Source organism: Macaca fascicularis, chromosome 1 (assembly GCF_037993035.2).
Source record: "Macaca fascicularis isolate 582-1 chromosome 1, T2T-MFA8v1.1".
NCBI lineage: Eukaryota > Metazoa > Chordata > Mammalia > Primates > Cercopithecidae > Macaca > Macaca fascicularis.
In genome coordinates, this window is record NC_088375.1 from 25047654 (window position 1) to 25067469 (window position 19816).

At 37.2% G+C, this 19816-nt stretch overlaps 1 protein-coding gene across 10 annotated transcripts in view; it reads left to right on the top strand.

The window, feature by feature from the left end:
- POU2F1 (POU class 2 homeobox 1) overlaps positions 1-19816 on the top strand; it is a 195989-nt gene that overhangs the window by 139046 nt on the left and 37127 nt on the right. For all 10 annotated transcript variants that reach the window (XR_012418722.1, XR_012418703.1, XR_012418712.1 and 7 more), the window contains 6 exons: positions 162-215; positions 1942-2061; positions 4134-4322; positions 6085-6211; positions 13061-13155; positions 18375-18548. Coding sequence is in view for 7 of the 10 variants with exons in the window: in XM_065520567.1 (XP_065376639.1) it covers positions 162-215; positions 1942-2061; positions 4134-4322; positions 6085-6211; positions 13061-13155; positions 18375-18548 (759 nt within the window). In the remaining 3 variants the exon portion in view is untranslated. The remainder of the gene's footprint in view (positions 1-161; positions 216-1941; positions 2062-4133; positions 4323-6084; positions 6212-13060; positions 13156-18374; positions 18549-19816) is intronic.

Sequence of the window (19816 nt, forward strand, 5' to 3'; positions counted from 1 at the left end):
GACTTAGCTTGTTCATAAAGTTTTAACTCAGTAAGACAGACCTCTTTGTCTTCTCAGTTCTAGCTCGGTGACACATAGTAGACTTAAAATATTTAGTGATGACAACCCCTTGTGATGAATGTCAACAGTATTAAACTAGAATTTCCCCTGATTACTTATAGGTCCAACTCGCTGGAACAAGTTTACAGGCTGCTGCTCAGTCTTTAAATGTACAGGTAAACTGGGACCTGGGATTATGGATCAATCTTTTATTTATTTTTTCTTAAATTTTTCTAATTTTCTATAGTGAGCATATATTTTATGATAGAAAATGCTTAGAAGTATTACCTTTTTAAAATTAGTGAATCTCGTGAAGATTCAAATAATGATAATTATTACCATTAATGAAAATCAATTTTATATTCTGCTACTGTGCATGAACGAGAGATGGACAGGAAAAGTCTGCTTTCCAAGTTTTATGTGTAAGTTCAGTAAAAATGTTTCTAAGTTATACTGCTATAACACATACCTAAACACACAGCCTGAAAGTTCTCTTAAATGCCAGTTTGTTTCCAAAAGGCTTGTTATTTATCGTTTTTGATGTCTTAGGGAGACCTTATAGGGCAGAGGAAAGAACACTGGACTGTTCACAAAAGTGTTCACAAAAACAGTTTGACCAGGTTTGCATTCTCATTCTGCCACTGACTAGCTGTCTGACCTTTGGCAAGTCACATAACCTCCTTGGGTTCAGTTTTTCTCATCTGTACTTAAGTGGGGACATTTATAAGATTGCCAGGGTTCCTCTCCACCCTAAAATATTAGGTTTCTAATAATTGTAATTAAACCTGTTCATAGATATTGGTAGACAGACAGTCAAAATGTTAAAACAAATCTGGCCACTTTCCTTCTTTGAACCATATGGCAAAACATACAAAGTTCAAGTGTTAGGCAGTGCTCTCTAACATTTCTATCAACCTGCTGGTTCCTTTCATTATAGTGTTTAGGTAAGTAGCAGTCAAGAGAGAAAGACAGTATTATGGAAGATTGATTTCAGTGTTGCTAATGACTAAAGACCTTGGGTTGAGCATTTCATGAAACCCAGTTGAATATGGACCTAGTAACACGTGGGAACAAGGAGAGAAAAGAAAAAGAGATAATATGACCTTACTTTCTGAGGGAGAGGAGGCGGAAAATTGCCTTGGTTGCCATGGTAAACTTTCATCCCTTAGAGAGATGTTGGCAAACAGGCTGTATCTCCAGTGCAGAATGTTTACAGTCCTGCACTGTAATTATCTCTCAATGACTGGCAGAATTAATCAGAGCATTTATGTTAATTAGCCTTGCTGCAGTCCCTAAAACAGGTGGTGGGAAATATGCAAATCTATGCAGAATTTTAATGCTTTGCATAACCAGTTTTAATTACCATAAAATTTTCTCTTCGTGCCCCTCTCTCTTGACTGCAGCATTTTCTCTCTGAGCTTGTGTGTTAGTTGATGGGAGTTGCTAGATTTACCGTTCTGTAAAATATTAGGTGGAAAGTTCTGTGGATCAAGCGATCATTCTCTGAGGTGGTATATGGAGAAGTTTCAGACTGACCACCAGGTGTGTTAAAATATTGGTATGGAAGGTCTAATGTAGAGGTGAATTGAAAATGTGTTCTTCCCTTTACCCCCTATTTCTAGAGTTGAGGAACTGGGGGCTATGAAAAATAATCTATAAATTGGTGGGGGATGACTATTTATTTTTAAAAATTATAGTAGCAGCTTTGCTGGCATTGAAATTAAAAAGTCTAAAAACTTAGTATGTGAAACTAGGAAGATACAAAGAAAAGAAAGGAGGTAAACCAGAACTCATGACTGAGTAAGTCCATGGTTTAAAGAATTCCTAAAAGATGGGGTTTTAAGTACATTTCTTTTAATCAACTGTTTGCAATCTTTTATTTCCTACCCCACTCCACCTCAGTCTAAATCTAATGAAGACTCGGGGGATTCACAGCAGCCAAGCCAGCCTTCCCAGCAGCCTTCAGTGCAGGCAGCCATTCCCCAGACCCAGCTTATGCTAGCTGGAGGACAGATAACTGGGGTAAGTGTTCACTGAGAGAATTATAATAAACTTTTTCTGTGTCAGAACTGCCATTGGCCAATATCTGATTAGAATTTTTCACCATAGCTGGCAGTAACATGGCTATGCCTGGCACTATTGTGTCTTTAAGGAACTTCCTACACTGTACGTAGCTCTGAAAAAGGAATTATCTTTGTCATAAGTTTTCAGGATATCTCTTGTTAGAATTGTGGATGCTCTGGATAAATTACAACTTTATTAAACCCGCGTTTCAGGTGTTGCTTCTTCTTGCAATGGAGTAATTATCATATAGTTGAGATCATTACACTGAAAATGGCAGTTGTCCATTTGGCGTTAAGACATCACTGCAGGGTAGAAGTTAAAGAATGGATTAGTACCTGCAAAAGAAAAACTTTTTTCTTTAAGTTACTGTGTAATGGTCTAAAATAAAACATGTGGCTTCATATCCTAACTCTGCAACTTACCGTGTGCCTAATTACTTCATTTTCCTCTACCTCAGTTTTCCTTCTGTTAAATGGAGATACTAATAATACCCATCTTACATTATGTTGTGAAGATTGGAGATAATACTATAAAGCTTATAGAACAGTGCTTTGCATGTAGCATTCAACAAATGTTGTTTATTTTTATTCTTGATCTTAGCCAAAAGGCTGAGGTCTGTCATTTATTTTTTATTGTTAATAAATTGACCTGTGTGACTATATTAAGCTTTTAAGTTTTCAGCTGTCTTTTCTCTAAGGCACCATTCAAAATATTTTTCCAATGTTGAAAATGTGTGTATTAAATTATCTTTGTGGGGATTGGTTTAGGGCAATAGTAAGGAATAGTTATTATTCAATTCACATCGCATTAACTCCCAAGAATTTTCTGGGTCTTTTTTTTTTTCTGTTTCTTTTTTTTTTTTTTTTTCCAGTTGTGTATTTTGTCAGTGGACAACTGTTTTAAGAACTGTTGCAAAATTGTTTACAAAAATCCCATCAGTAGAGATGTATGTATGTATATATGTTATATAAAAATTAAAGATATATCTATACTTTATATATACACATATCCCTTAAAGGGTTTTGAGTTTTTGAATGGTTTGGTTTTGAGCCTTATGTTTCTAATGCACAAATTGTGTTTGAATTCTTTTAGAGGAGGTTGTGGCACTAAGTGACTGTACATATACTTCAGAAAATTATGGTTCCATCTTATTTGATCAATCAGAACATGTCACCAAAAGAAAAGTAGAACACACTTACTATGATTTAAGTGTGTTTGAAATAAGTTGCCTTATGAAAGCAAGTTTAAATATGCTGTAAATACATTTCCTACTTTACTATTTGGGTCTTGTTTTGGTGACTAGTGTCTACAATAGTAAGAAGGAGTTGGGATTCTAAGTTCCTGTGGCTGGAGCTTCTATTAAACCTGGGCATTCGGGTTCATTTGCATGTAAAGAGAACAGCTATCACCACCTGTTTCATAGAGATAATGTGTTGGGAAGGAGATGTAAAGTTGCAGAGACTCAATGCTTTCAATAACAGAAAAGATTGTATTAGGGAGGGGCCTGTAGGGAGACTTGTAAAAGAAACAAATGGAGCTCATATTCTTTAGTCATATCTTTGGACTTAATGGAAATGATGGAATATGGCAGGGATTCATGCTAATAGGAAGCAGCTGGGCCTTATCAGTTCTTTCCTTGGTTATATCCAGCATCCTTGTTCCTCATTCATCTGACTAATCACTTGCTGTTGGGTTGGGTGTAAATTTCTTTTCATATCCTGTCAGCGGTGATTCTTTTTTTTTTTTTTTTTTTTTTTCTTGCTTACTAGTTAATTACTTCTTGACCAAACCCTAGGGCCCTGGACAAGCTTGAATGATTAAGTCCAGAGTGGGGACCACCATTTTAATTTAAATGTTCTGCTAGTAATGGTAGTTTGATCACTGATGAACATTTTAGCTGTCTGCTAAGCATGTGAAGTGGGGTCACTGGGGACTAATATCATTTGAGTTACCTATTACAAAGCAGTTGACTCGCATTGGGAGACTTTCTCCTTCAACACTTTCCCGTTATGTGTTCTGATTTTGTTTAGCTTACTTTGACGCCTGCCCAGCAACAGTTACTACTCCAGCAGGCACAGGCACAGGCACAGCTGCTGGCCGCTGCAGTGCAGCAGCACTCCGCCAGCCAGCAGCACAGTGCTGCTGGGGCCACCATCTCCGCCTCTGCTGCCACGCCCATGACGCAGATCCCCCTGTCTCAGCCCATACAGATCGCACAGGTGAGTAAGGAACTCCAATAGCGGGAGCAGCAAGTGAGGAATAAAGTGGCAGGTTTTATTTAATGTTAAATTAACTTTTTGATTGTTAGTGTGGGGCCTTAACTGCCTGAGGAGCTCTGGATCAGTGAGGTAAGTGGTACCCTTCCTTACCACTGAATTAGAAATAATGTTTGTTTGCTTATTGTAGTTGATATTATAAACATATAGCTGATTATTTGAATAACTATTTATATTGACAATTCTTGAATAATTAGCTGGCATATTTTTGAAGCAGGGGATTACTGTATTTATTTTAATTAGCTAATTACAGCAGACATGAATTTTTTTCATGTGCTCTACGGTGAATGTTGCCACCCATGTATGAGAGAAACAGTGAGTAATCTCTGCTATGGAGTGATTAACATTGTGGAGAACATGATTGCATTAGAATGTTGTTTGGTTTCAGTTTTCACATTTTAGGGCAAAGTATCTAGAGATAATAAAAATTTATTTAAGAAGCGCTGGACATGGTGCCTCACACCTGTAATCCCAGCACTTTGGGAGGCTGAGGCCGGCAGATCTCGAGGTCAGGAGATCGAGACCATCGTGGCTAACACAATGAAACCCCGTCTCTACTAAAAATATAAAAAACTAGCCGGGCGTGGAGGCAGGCACCTGTAGTTCCAGCTACTCAGGAGGCTGAGGCAGGAGAATGGCGTGAACCCAGGAGGCGGAGCTTGCAGTGAGCCGAGATCGCGCCACTACGCTCCAGCCTGGGTGACAGAGTGAGCCTCCATCTCAAAAAAAAAAAAAATTTATTTAAGAAGCATACACAATAGTACCAAGGAGGAAAATAAATAAAATCTTTTATCTCAGGAAGAGGAAAAAGGTATAAGTAGTTGTATCAGTAAAATATATGAAGAGTTATGGGTCTAATTGTTAGACAGCTGTCTTTATGCCTGTCAGAAAAGACTCAGAAATGGACTTAACTTGTAGCAAGAGTTTGACTAACCATTTAAAAAGAACTAACTATAAGAGTAGAGATATCAGACTAGTCTTTATACAGTCTTTATCAAGATAATGTTTTGATTTTGGCCACTTTCTCATCACCAGATAAATGTTTTTAGTGCCAGCTGTGAGACCTTATATGAACATTAGTCTAAATAAGATAACGTACATGAAACACTTTGAAAATTATAAAATAGTAGGCCAATGTAAGGTGCTATTGTTGTTAGGGATCAAATTTTTATATGGATAGCTATTTTTTGTTTTAAAAAATTGAATACTTTAGAACGTGTGGAAAAGGGCAAAAAAATTGAATACTGATTTTTTCAGTTAAGTTAGATAAGCTGTTGTCAAATGTCATAAGTCATTATAGGCCCTTTATTGATGGAAATTCAGATATAATGTGATTAATTTTTATTTAAGAGAATATCAAATATTTAAAAACTATTTTCTCACTTGATTTTTAAAACTAGTCTTTATGTGATAAAAAACAGAAGTATATTTGTTCTGAGGGAATTTTAAAGAACCTTTGAAAATTAGGCTTATCATAACAATATATGTCAGTCCACAAAAATAGTAAGTAAGTTGCAGAGGCTCCAGGTTGCTTCACATGCTTTGTCAAGCACACACACAGCATACACTGTTTGGAATATGAAAGCATGCCAAGTATTTACTTTTCTTTATTTGGAGGTGACAGAAATCATCAGCTGGAAGCCTTATAATTAAGTGAACTTTTATTTCAGAATCTCCAATCCATGTTTTAATTCCAATTTTTCAGGATCTTCAACAACTGCAACAGCTTCAACAGCAGAATCTCAACCTGCAACAGTTTGTGTTGGTGCATCCAACCACCAATTTGCAGCCAGCGCAGTTTATCATCTCACAGACGCCCCAGGGCCAGCAGGGTGAGCTCCTCCTCAGAGCTAATTAGTGATATACCAAGGCTGTTCACTGAATGTTACACATGCATGAACTACTGTCATTTTGGCCCTGAAACTATTAGAACAATGTTTTTTATTAAATTTTGGTTGATTATAAACTTTTGTTTAAGAAAAATATATATATATATTTTTTGGTCATAAATACCACATTATTGAAGGTTGTCCTGAACTGCCATTCATCTGCTTAATCACTAAGGAAGAACCAAGAGTTTGGCCAAAAGTCTAAGTGAAATTATTCAACATGCCAAACGTAAATTGGATAAGTTGCTGCTAGTGTTTTAATTGTTTTTCATGGAAGTGTATTCAAAGAATATAGACTGAGTATTGAAAGTATGTGCTTCTAACCATTGTTTTTTAATTTAAGGAGGAAAGGCTTATAATAGAAACTACAAATTTTGTGAGTTATAAAAAACATCTTTGAGTCCTTTGAGTGGTAAATATTATATAATTAATATATCAAACAACCAATCGTGTGTAAGGTCGGTTAATGTAATCAGGGTGGAGAGTGTTGAGAGTATCAAGGCTTCAACCCAAGGAACATTAGTGCATCACTACTGATTCTTTATTATTTCTAAGTGGGGTTTTTTTTTTTTTGCCTTTTTTCTTCTTATTCATTCCAAAGTCTTTTGTCATGAAATAATTATTCTAGCATATGTTCAAGGTTCAAAGATGAGTAATTCAGTGTTTACTTGCAGAGAGTTCACAATTTGGTGACAGGGAAACAGACCTAAATTGTGTTAGACTTGATATGCACAGAATGCTATGGGAACCAAGCAAAGAGACCCCTGTAACTTTGTGCTCAGATAAGTCTTCACAGTGAATTTGGGAAAATGCATTCATAGGCTTACAAAAGGGAGAATGTCAGTCTTGGAAAATGAACAGCATTTGCAAAGCTTAGAAACATGGGGGAAAAATCAATAAGCTGTGTTAGAGAACTATAAGTAGTGCCTTACAATGGCAGAAGAAGTTTGCATATACAGGTAATAGTGAAATTTGAGCTCAGAAAGATTAGCAGAGACCAGATCATTAAAGAACCTTAGATAAGTTTCCAGGAGTTTGACCTTAAATCCTATAGCTTAGTGCTTCCTAAGATTGATATATTTAAGAGTCACTTGGTGGCCAGGCGTGGTAGCTCACACCTGTAATCCTAGCACTTTGTGAGGCCAAGACAGGCAGATCATGAGGTCAGGAGATTGAGACCATCCTGGCTAACACGATGAAGCCCTATCTCTACTAAAAATACAAAAAAATTAGCCGGGCGTGGTGGCAGGTGCCTGTAGTCCCAGCTACTCAGGAGACTGAGGCAGGAGAATGGCATGAACCCAGGAGGCGAAGCTTGCAGTGAGCCAAGATCGAACCACTGTACTCCAGCCTGGGCAACAGAGAGAGACTCCGTCTCAAAAAAAAAAAAAAAAAAAAGTCACTTGAGGGATTAGAAAAGTTTCCTGAGCCCTAACCCCAACCCCCCAATTATTTTTATTCTTATTTTTAAACTTTTAGGTTCAGGGTTACACTCAGGTTTGTTACATAGATAAATTACATGTCATAGGGATTTGGTGTACAGATTTTTTCATCACCCAGGTAATAAGCATAATACCTGATAGGTAGTTTTTTCAGTTCTCACCCTCCTCCCACCCTCTACCCTCAGGTAGACCCTGGTGGCTGTTGTTCCCTTCTTTGTGTCCGCAGGTACTCAAAGTTTTTATGGCTGTGTAGTATTCCATTGTGTATATGCACCACATTTTTTTAAATCCAGTCTAGTGTTGATGGATATTTAGGTTGATTCCATGTCTTTGCTATTGTGAATAGTGCTGCAATGAATATACGCACAGGTATGTGTCTTTATGGCAGAAAAATTTATATTACTTTGGGTATATATCCAATAATGGTATTGCTCTATCAAATGGCAATTCTAAGTTATTTGAGAAATCACCAAACTGCTTTCCACAATGGCTTAACTAATTTACATTCCCACCAGCAGTGTATAAGCGTTCCCTTTTCTCCACAACCTTGCCAGCATCTGTTATTTTTTGAGTTTTGTTTTTTGTTTTTTGGGATTTTAAGAGACGGAGTTTCACTCTTGTTGCCCAGGCTGGAGTGCAATGGCGCGATCTCAGCTCACCGCAACCTCCGCCTCCTGGGTTCAAGCAATTCTCCTGCCTCAGCCTCCCAAGTAGCTGGGATTACATGCGCCACATGCCCAGCTAATTTTTTTTTTTTTTTTTTTTTTTTTTTTTTTTTTTTGAGACATAGTTTCACTCGTTGCCCAGGCTGGAGTGCAGCAGTGCAATTTCAGCTCACTGCAACATCCACCTCCTGGGTTCAAGCGAGTCTCCTGTCTCGGCCTCCTGAATAGCTAGGATTATACGCGCCTGCCACTATCCCAGGCTAAGTTTTGGTTTTTAGTAGCGATGGGGTTTCACCATGTTGGCCAGGCTGGTCTCAAACTCCTGACCTCAGGTGATCTGCTCACCTCAGCCTCCCAGAGTGCCAGGATTACAGACATGAGCCACCACTTTTTTTTTTTTTATTTTTTTTGAGATGGAATAAAGAGGAAATTGATTCACAGACTCCTCGTTCTTGCTTTATTTGGTTTGTTTGTTTGTTTGTTTTTGAGATGGAGTTCAATGGCATGATCTTGGTTCACTGCAACCTCTGCCTCCCGGATTCAAGCAGTTCTCCCTCAGCCTCCCAAGTAGCTGGGATTACAGGCATGCGCCACCACACCCAGCTAATTTTGACAATTTTTTTTTTGAGACAGTCTTGCTCTGTCAACCAGGCTGGAGTGCAGTCCACAATCATGGCTCACTGCAGTCCCAGCCTCTTGGGATCAATCAATCCTCCCACCTTAACCTTCAAAGCAGCTGGGACTAGTGTGTACTCTCTCACCTAACTAATTTAAAAAAAAAAAAAATTTTTTTTTTTTGTAGAGACATGTCTTGCTGCGGTTGCCCAGACTGATCTTGAACTCCTGGGTTCAAGCAATCCTCGTGCATCAGCCTCCTAAAGTGCTGAGTTTCTAGGCATGAGCCACTGTATCTGGACTCACTTTGAGGAGTCTAATGTGAATGACCCAATATCTTCCAGTACGAAAGTCTTCTGTAAACTCTGCTAAACCACAGATTTAATCAGAAAAGTGGCATTTCCAAGTTTGTATTTAATAAAGTTCGTGTTGAAACTTGGGTAGGAAAAACTGGTAAATAAGAAGGTAGAGGGGACAGGACCTGGTGGCCAGTTATATTTGATTAATGATAGGAAAGAGGTATCTAGGTATAATGCCTGGGTTTTTAGGAAACTACGAGGGTTGATAGGTTCAGAGGAAATATAATATATGTAGTATTAGAAGAGCCTTGGTGAAACCAACCTTTTAGGTATAAAGGATTAAGTAGATTCAAAAGATACTGCATTTTCAGAAGTCAAAAACTGGTGGAGAGTGGTAGTCGCAATGGAAGAAAATTCCAAGAGGGAAGGAGAAAGTGACCTAGATGAGAAAGACTTAGGAAGGGCAATGCTAAGTGTGTTTATTAGATTTGTTAGATTTGTTAAGATGGAATGAGATTGCCTTCATTCACTTGCAGCAAAGCCAAGAGCATTGTCTTTCCCTTTTCAAATCTGGGACCTCATTTTATTTCAATTTTATTTGTCTCAAATTAAGATAGTAGAAATAATGAATGACTGTTCATTCTGATTTTTTGGTATTTGCAAAGGTATATATATGTTTTTAAACCCTCCCCCAACTTCCAGACTTTTATAAGATTGGGAAAATAGCACAGATAATTGCTATGATTATATAACTGTAACTGTCTAGAATTTAATTTCAAGCAAGGGAAATCTAAGCCTTTTCCTCAACTGTTTTTCATGGGAAAATTCTTACTGACAGACTACTGAACTTGAGTCGTAATTTATTGGTGATCTTATTCTGCCCTATCTACTCTCACAACTAATTATGAAAATAATCAAAGAAATGTTCTTGGTTAGAAAACTGTTCATTTGAGTTTTGTTTGGGTTTTTGTTGTTTAGGTAAGGGAAGGTGGCAAGCATTGTTTCTTGTTTTTTGTTTTTTGTTTTTGAGACAGAGTCTCACTGTGTCGCCCAGGCTGGAGTGCAGTGGCGTGATCTCGGCTCACCACAACCTCTGCCTCCAGGGTTAGAAGGATTCTCCTGCCTCAGCCTCCCAAGTAGCTGGGACTACAGGCGCCCGCCACCACACCTGACTAATTTTTTTGTATTTTTAGTAGAGACGGGGTTTCACCGTGTTAGCCAGGATGGTCTCCATCCCCTGACCTCATGATCCACCTGCCTCAGCCTCCAAAAGTGCTGGGATTACAGGCGTGAGCCATGGCGCCTGGCCAAGCATTGGTTTTTTAAAAGTTCTAAACCTCTATGGGCCCTTTCAGCCTTTTCAGCTGACCTTGTTTGGGGGTAAAACGTAAGGTTTGAATTTGTTTACATATCTGCTTTTGTCTCTTACAGATTAAACTAACTTTCATTGTTAAACTTTAAAGAAACTCCTATGTTGAAATAGCCTATGTTTAATAATGGGACTTCATTTCTGACCTTTGTGCTCTCTACTCTTTTTTTTTATTTATTTGAGAGGGAGTCTCGTTTTTTCACCCAGGCTGGAGTGCAGTGACCCAGTCTTGTCTCACCACCACCTCTGCCTCCTGGGTTCAAGCGATTCTCTTGCCTCACCTCCCAAGTAGCTGGGATTATAGGTGTGTGCCACCACCCCCGGCTAAATTTTGTATTTTTGGTGGAGATGGGTTTCACCATGTTGGCCAGGCTGGTCTTGAATTCATGACCTCAAGTGATCTGCCCGCCTCGGCCTCCCAAAGTGCTGGGATTACATGCATGAGCCACCATGCCTGGCCTTCTCTTTCATTTTTTATTATTGTTTTTGAATATTCTTTAGTCTTTAGCCTTTTCAAAACAGTTTTACTTAATTAGTTTTAATCGTTAACATAAAATAACAGTTTTGTTTTTTTCTCTAGACTACCCTTCAGTATTTTACAAACCAGTAAAGTTTGATATTTTAATTAATTCACTCAAAAAATTAGTTGAGTGTCTGCTATGTCATATAGTGCTCTAACAGTTAGGGATGTATTTTGAACAAGATGCAGGTTCTGCCCTCATTAAGAAACGTCAACTAGTAAACATGTAAACAAATGGTTTAGATAACAATTAGTACTAGTCAGGTAGCAGATCATAATCTAGTAATGGTTAACCTGAAGAAGAATGGGCGTATGGTCTGGAAAAGCCTCTCTGGAGAAGCAATATTTGAATTGGGAACTGATGAGGAAGGATGAGGGGGAGGTTACCACACCTAGAATCTGAATGAAGAGTCTTGTAGGCAAAGAAACGTAAAACACCTGAGATGGGAACAGCTTGACCTGATCTAGGAAAAGAAAAGCCAGAGTAGCTGGAGTTGAGTGAGTCAAAGGAAGTGGTAGAAGTTGAGACATGAGAGCTAGACAGGGCCAGATACCTAGGGCTGCGTAGATTTTATTCTAATTCTAATATAAGACCATGACAGCGTTTTAATTGGGAAATGATATGATTATAAAGATCACCCTAACTATTATATGGAGATTGAACTATAGGGAGACACTTGGGGAAGCAGGATGGTCATTTAAACTTCCATAAGCCTGCCTTTTAAGAAATGTTTGTAGTAATATATACTGAATTTTATTTAATCATATTTGCTTCAATATGTATTTCACTTGCCCCAGGACCGGCAAAAGTCAGGGTTCTTTAGAAAAGTTCAAACCTATTTAATATATTTATCTTATTTGTGACCTACATTATGAAATAAATATTAGTATCTTTTGATAGCTTAAATTTAGGCAGTGCTTAGTTACTTATAAATAAATGACAAATTATGTGGCTAATCTCTGGCAGGCTTAAGTGTTCTGGCTGTTTGTCCTACATATTCCAACATTTAATATATCCAAATTTAATAACCTAAGGAAATCATAATTAGGAAGGTATTGCCTCAGATAATCTTATCACATGTTAAAAAAAATGGTAAAATCCCTTTTGTTTGGTGTGCTTTGTTGAATACTTTCTACCATTGCTGTTATCACAGCAAACATAATCTTGTATTTAGTATTTTAGCAACAGCATTTTATCTGAAACTCTGTGGGTTAAATCCTTAAATACAGACATTCTGGGTTGGTCCTCTATCAGGTTCTGAAAATAAAAAGCCATGTATGTATTCGAGTAATTGAGCATCTTCTACAAACAGAGAGTTTGTATTTCTCCTTTGAATGTCAGTTTGTCATCATGAAGCATTGGTGGCATTACATTATCAATTGTTTGAAACTAAGATAGTTCAGTGTTAGTGCAGATATTAATAGAATATTTTACATTTCAACTTTATTATCACCAACAGACAAATGTTTGATAAAGAGAACTTGAAATGCTTCTTTTCCTCTGGTCCAACATATGCTGGCAGTTTCTAATAGATTCTAGGTTAAGAAGTTGAGCTCTTTTTGGAATTTCCAACTCTTTCTATCTAGAGTAGTTTTTTACTTTCATCCCACTCTTTCCTAAAATAAAGGATTGACCTATCACAGAGCTTATTCGGATTATGCTAAAGACATACCAGTTTTAATTTAATGTTTTATATCTTCTCTTCCAAATTGTAAAACAAGATTGAATGTAAGGCAAATAAGATAAATAAGAGTTTTGATACCAATAACACTACCAGAGATCAACTGAAAATTTTCAGCTCATTTTCTAATTCTTTCTTTCTTTTGCCATGTGTTCAAAGAAATCTTTAATGTTTCTGGATAACATGTTTTTCTTCTACAGGTCTCCTGCAAGCGCAAAATCTTCTAACGCAACTACCTCAGCAAAGCCAAGCCAACCTCCTACAGTCGCAACCAAGCATCACCCTCACCTCCCAGGTCAGTTTTCTTCTATGGGGGCCGCTTTCTCTTATCATGTTGTCTGGGGAGATATTTGGACTTTTAATTTTTTTTAAATCTAATAAATCTAATAATTCAGTCTTTGAAAACTGACCAGAAAATCCAAGCTAGGCTTAATCAGCTTAATAAAGCAATGCCAGCAAATCAATATAGTCTTTGAAAATCTTCAGAGTTTCTGTTTTCGTCTATGCTCATAAAGAATAACTGTGTTAGCAGTAAATGAGTAATGAGTTATAGCCATGTGACATCTCCCCTCACCATACTTGGCAGTAGATATTACCACTTAAACTGGAAACCTAGTTAGCCTCAGTTAAAATCCATTGTTACCCTTTACTCTTTCTCAGAAAGTGCAAAGAAATTGTGATCTCTGTATTTTCTTTTTTCTCAATGCTTTTATGGCTCTTTAACTCATTTCTACTAGACCATATAAACACTATAATTATATAAAAACAAATCTTAGGCATAAAGAGGTTTAAATTATACACCTAGTTCCACTTCTTATCTAGCTGTTGCTTTGAACATGTCACTTTACCTCTCTGGACCTCAGTCTTCTCATCTATAAATTAGGTGACTGGACTGGCTGATCCTGAATTTCCTAGCTCGGACTTTCTTTGTCTGCAGTACGGAAGTTATCACTTAATACTAACACATTACCAGATGTGACAGAATTCAGCATCCATTTATGATAAGAACTCTTGCAAACTAGATATAGAGGGTAACTTTCTTAACCTGGTATACAGCATGTACAAAAAAAAAAAGAAAAAAAAACAATATCATACCTAACGAAAAACTGAATACTTTCCCCTAAGATCAGAAACAAGACAAAGTGACCAGTTGCCGCTTTTATTCCACATTATACTGAAGGTGCTAGTAATGCAATAAGACAATAAAATGAAATATTAATAAATGACATAGATTAGAAAGGAAGAAGTAAAACTGTCTGAGCTGCTAGATGACATGATTGTCTATTTAGAAAATCCTAAGGAATCTACCAAAGAAAGCTACTGGAATAAGTGAGCTTAGCAAGTATGATACAAAGTCAATACATAAAAATCATTTACATTTCGATACACTAGCAGTGAGCATTTGGAAATTGAAATTTAGAAAAAGAAATTTACAGTACTTAGGGATAAACTTAACAAAATATTTGTAAGGCCTATACGTTGAAAACTGTAGAACATTACTGCATAAAATTAAAGACCTATAAAATAGAAAGAAGTAATGTGTTCATGAATCAGAAGACTTAAGTCAGGTTTTCCCAAATTGACCTCTAGATTTAACACAGACTCAACCAATACCTAGCAGCCTTTTTTTGTAGAAATTTGCATACTGTTTCTAACATTTGTATAGAACTGTAGAAAACACAGAATAACCAAACGACTTTGAGAAGAAAATTGAAGGACTACCTGATGTCAAGAATAATTATAAAACTCCAGTAATGAAGACAGTGTAATACTGGCATATGGATAGAAATAGAGACCAGTGGAACAGAATAGAAGGTCCAGTAGACCCACACATATATGGCCAACTGATTTGCCAAAGGTACCAAAGAATTTCAGTGGGAAAAAAGAAAGTCATTTTAAAAAATGCTGCAGAAACAAGGGGGGGGTGGTGGGAAACCTTGACTATTATTTCACACCATATACAAAGATTTGTTTGATGGGTTGTAGACCTAAACTTACAGAAAAAACTTGGAAAAAAATCTTTGTGTCCTTGCCTAACCCAAGGATTTCTTAAATAGGACACAAAAAGCACCATAAAATAAAAAACTGATAAATTTAATTTCATAAAAATTAAAAGCTTCTCTCAAGTGAATGAAAAGAAAACCACAGATGGGGAGAAAATATTTTTATGAAACATATCTGATAAAAGATTTGTGTTCAGAATGTCTAAAGAACTCATTCAAGTTAATAATAAGACAATCTGATTTAAGGGAATGGGCAGCAAAAAAATTGGAGATACTTCACCAAAGAAGATATGTGAATGTCCAGCAGGCATATGAAAAGATGTTCAAAAACCGTTAGTCATCAGGAAAATTTAAATGAAATATCACTACACACTCACTAGAATAAGCAAAATTTAAAAGGCTATGACAAAACGAAGTGTTGGCAAGAAGATAAAGCAACTAGAGTTCTCATGCATTGCTTAGTGGTGTTGCAAAATGGTACACACAACTTTGGAAATTATTTTGGCAGTGTCTTTTTTTGGGGGTGAGGGGGAGGCAAGGTCTTACTCTGTCACCCAGGCTGGAGTGCAGTGGCACAATCACAGCCCACTCTAGCAGCGTGACCTCCTAAGCTCAAGTGATCCTCCTACATCAGCTTCCTGAGTAACTGGTACTACAGGCATGCACCACCACGCCCAGCTATTTTTTGTAGAGGTGAGGTTTTGCCATGTTGCCTAGGCTGGTCTTGAACTCCTGGGCTCAAGCAATCTGCCTGTCTTGTCCTCCCAAAGTGTTGAGATGACAGGTGTGAGCCACTGCACCAGGCTGGCAGTATCTTATAAAATTAAATGTCCATGTACCTCGTGACCCAGCAGTTCTATCCCTAGAAATGAAAGCATACGTCCACACAAAGACTTGTACGTGAATGTTTATAGCAGCTTTATTCACCTCGAACTGGAAACAACCTAAACATACATCAGCTGGTGACTAGGTAACATAAGCTTTACGCATATCCATATGATGGAATGCTACTTAGCAATAAAAAAAAAAAAAAGTGATTCTGATACATGCAGCTCCTGTGAATCTCAAAAGCATTATACTACATGAAAGAAGACATAAAAGATTGCATAGAGTATAATTCAATGCACATGGCGTTTTAGAAAACACAAAAGTAAGGTACATAAAACATATTAGTGGTTGCCAAGGACTGGGGGCTAATGATGGGGATTAACTACAAAGGGAACAAGGGAACTTTTGGGAGTGATGAGAATGTTCTGTATCTACTACTATCTATATAGTAACTGCTACTGCAATTAGTAGCAGTTGTATGACTGTATGTAGAGAGTGAGGTTGGGGTTTTTGAAAAAAGTCTATACCAGAGACTCCTTCCTGGCCTGCATGCTCTGCATATGGTGGCAGGGCTGTTGTGGCTTCATCCTGACTGCTGCTCACTGAATTCTACTCTGCCATTTCTAGATCTGGCCCAGTCCAGCCTGAGGTTTCTGGAGTTGGGGTAACTTATCTGTAACCACCCCATCTAAAGGTACCCAAGCTATTTTTAGTCCTTTATTATTTGAGAATGGGGCTACTTCAACCCCGGAGATGAAGTAACAATGTGATAGTTAAGACTCACCTCTAACTGTCAACCAGTTTCGCTGTGAGAAGTGTACAGCCACATGGGAGTCTACTATGGTTGGTGGTGGTTTTGGGTACTCCAGAATGGTCAGGTTGAAAATTACGCAGTGTCAGCATAACATAGAAATGAACTTTGTTGTTGTCATTGAAACAGGATGATAAGAGAGGAACTTAACTCCAGTTGTCGCCTGTGTAATGCTTATTCTGTAGTTTTCTGGGACAGTTAGTTCCTTTGGAGGAAGCCTTGACTCATAAGGTAAAGGTCAGGGTTATATAACTTATCTCAATTTGAAGAAGAAAAATTCACAGCCACAGACTTTATCTGTAATCCTGGTTTATAATCGCTCACCTGGGCTACTGTTCACAAGAGGGGTCAACTGAGCAACTAAGATGCAGTGAGGCAGCACCTCCCGCTAGTGAGGTGTGTTCCACTCAGGGCTTGTGAATAGAACAGAATAACCTTATGTTTGTGTGATAAGAAAGTTGAGTATTTTCTTTTTAAAAAGAGACTATATCCTCATGTCCCAAAATAAACTATACATGGATTTAAATAATCAAATATTCAACAACACATAGAAGAAGCTAGCAGATTATAAGGAATTTTATCAATGTTAGAAATAAGTGAAGCTTTCTCAGATTTGAAGTAACAGGATATATTAGAAAGGAAAATTAAAAGCTAACCCAAATGACAAATTAAAGGTTTATGTACACTGAAAAAGAAAAGAAAGAAAGCAAATTGGAAAAAGCGTTTGCGTTAATATGACAAAGCTTACTCTATAAAATTTGAGGATCTCTCTAAGGATAAGGATGAGAATAAGGGTATCATTAATATATAAATTGGTTAAGGACATAAATCCAATTCACATCCAAGGAAATACAGATAACAGTTGACACATGGGAAAATTTTGACATTGAGTAGTAAGAGAAATGCAAATTAAAGCAGCAGGGAACTACCATTTACTTCTTGAATTAGCAAAACATTTTTTTAAACTGCTAACCAAGTCATGTGGAAGAGTGTTGCAAAGTGGGAACCAACCTTATGATATGTATCAAAAGCCGTGAAATTGTTTATCTAGTTGCCAGAAAAGCCCTTGAGAATTTATCTTAAAAGAACTAATTACACACATAGGTGGAAAAAATAACTAATATGCATGAAGTTTTTCATTGTGTTATCTATGTTAGTGAAAACATGAAAACTGTCTAGCGATTAAGAACTGATTAAGTAAATTATCAGAGTATTGCCTTAGTTTTTAAAAAGGATAATTATGAAGACTGAAATACTATAGAAAAAAGTTAAAACAATCTTAAATGAGAAAAGCAGAGAGTAAAATTATGTATACCATAATTACAGTGAAGGTTTAAAAATATAGGTCCTTGGGGAAAAAACTGGAACAGATATACAAAAGTGAAACCTGTTATAAGATATTTAAACTACAGGTGGTTTACTTTTCCCCCTTAAAATAGTTTTAATGATCTTGAATACTATTTTTATAATCCTGTGTCACAGGTTGGAGATGTAATAGTGATAAACAAGACTCTACTACTTTGACAGTTGAAGTGCTAGACTTATGAAATAGATTTTTTGAAATAAAGAGTAATTATTAAAAGACATAAGATATATGTCTTCAGACCATTTGAAAACCCAGTTATAATAGATTTCGTTTTTGTGTATTCATGTTTTTTCTATAGAATTATGTGCTTAACCTTACTTGTAATTACCGCATACGTAGTTTCACTGTCTGCTTTGCTCACTGAACATTATGTTGCACATTCTGTAGTGTTACATGGTCTTCATTGTTCTCCATAAATGTGGCTGTTTCCTTCAATTGTTTACTTGGAGTAAGCCTAAATATCTCTTCACATGTTTTTCCTCATTGTTTTATTCTTTCTCTAACAGCCAGCAACCCCAACACGCACAATAGCAGCAACCCCAATTCAGACACTTCCACAGAGCCAGTCAACACCAAAGCGAATTGATACTCCCAGCTTGGAGGAGCCCAGTGACCTTGAGGAGCTTGAGCAGTTTGCCAAGACCTTCAAACAAAGACGAATCAAACTTGGATTCACTCAGGTAGGGTGAATTGGCCTTACATTGATTGCCCTCCTTGGCTGGGTCCAAATTCGGTTGGCTCTCTGTATTCATGGATTCCACATCTGTGGATTCAACCAGTCTAAAATATTTGGGGCAGGGGATGAAAAAGGATGGTCATGTCTGTACTGAACATGTGTAGACTTTTTTCCTTGCCATTATTTCCTAAGCAATACAATGATTTACATAGTGTTTATATATTAAGTATTATAAGTAACCTACAGATGATTTAAGGTATATGGGAGGATACACATATGTTATATAAAAATATGCATTTTATAATTTTGAGTACTTGAGCATCAGTGGATTTTGGTATCCAAGGGAGGTCCCGAAACCAATCCGCTGTGCATACCGAGGGACAGCTGTATTTGCTTTACATGTCCAAAGAGGCGTCTAAGATACAATATATTCCTCAGCCATGTTGTTTTTTGGTTTTAAACTGTACCTTTTTGTTAGCCTTTTGCTGCATTTTTAATGTATGGTTTAATGTTAGTCTAGAAGCTTTATGATTCCTTTCGGAACACAGGCCTCTGAAATCATAATTATATCAGGAAATTGTGAAGAGTTTAAAAGATTATGTTGGAGGATATTTTGACTATACTGAGGATTTTGTTATTGAAGAATATCTGGTAGTAGACCTTAGTGCTTCATATGTAAGATGAAGACCTTAGTGCTTCATATGTAAGATGAAGAGAGAGTAAAGATTACAGGGTGTATTTTAGTAGCTAAAAGGGGAAAAGTTTAGAAGGCTTATTTTAAAACATTTTTTTGTAGTGGGTTGCAGTAGCTCTCATCTGTAATCCCAGCACTTTGGGAGACTGAGGTGGGAGGATTGCTTGAGCCCAGGAGATGGAGACCAGCCTGGTCTCTGGTGGGAGGGACCCTGTCTCTCCAAAAAGTAAATAAAAAATGTAACTGGGTGTGGTGGCACATGCCTGTAGTCCAAGCTATCAGGAGGCTGAAGTGGGAGGATTGCTTGAACCTGGGAGGTCGAGGCTGCAGTGAGCCATTATTGCTCCATTGCACTCCAGCCTGAGTGACAGAGCAAAACACTGTCTCTAAAAAGATAAAAATTAATAAAAATTAAAAATAAAAATAACTTTTTGAAAGAGAAAGGGTGATGAAGACAGGCATGCAGGCACAGGCACACACACTCTCTAAGCCTATGCTAAAACCAGTTAATCAAGCAAGAATCTATAGAAGATGAAAACCCCAAATTAGCCAATATCCAAATTAATTTTCTACAATTT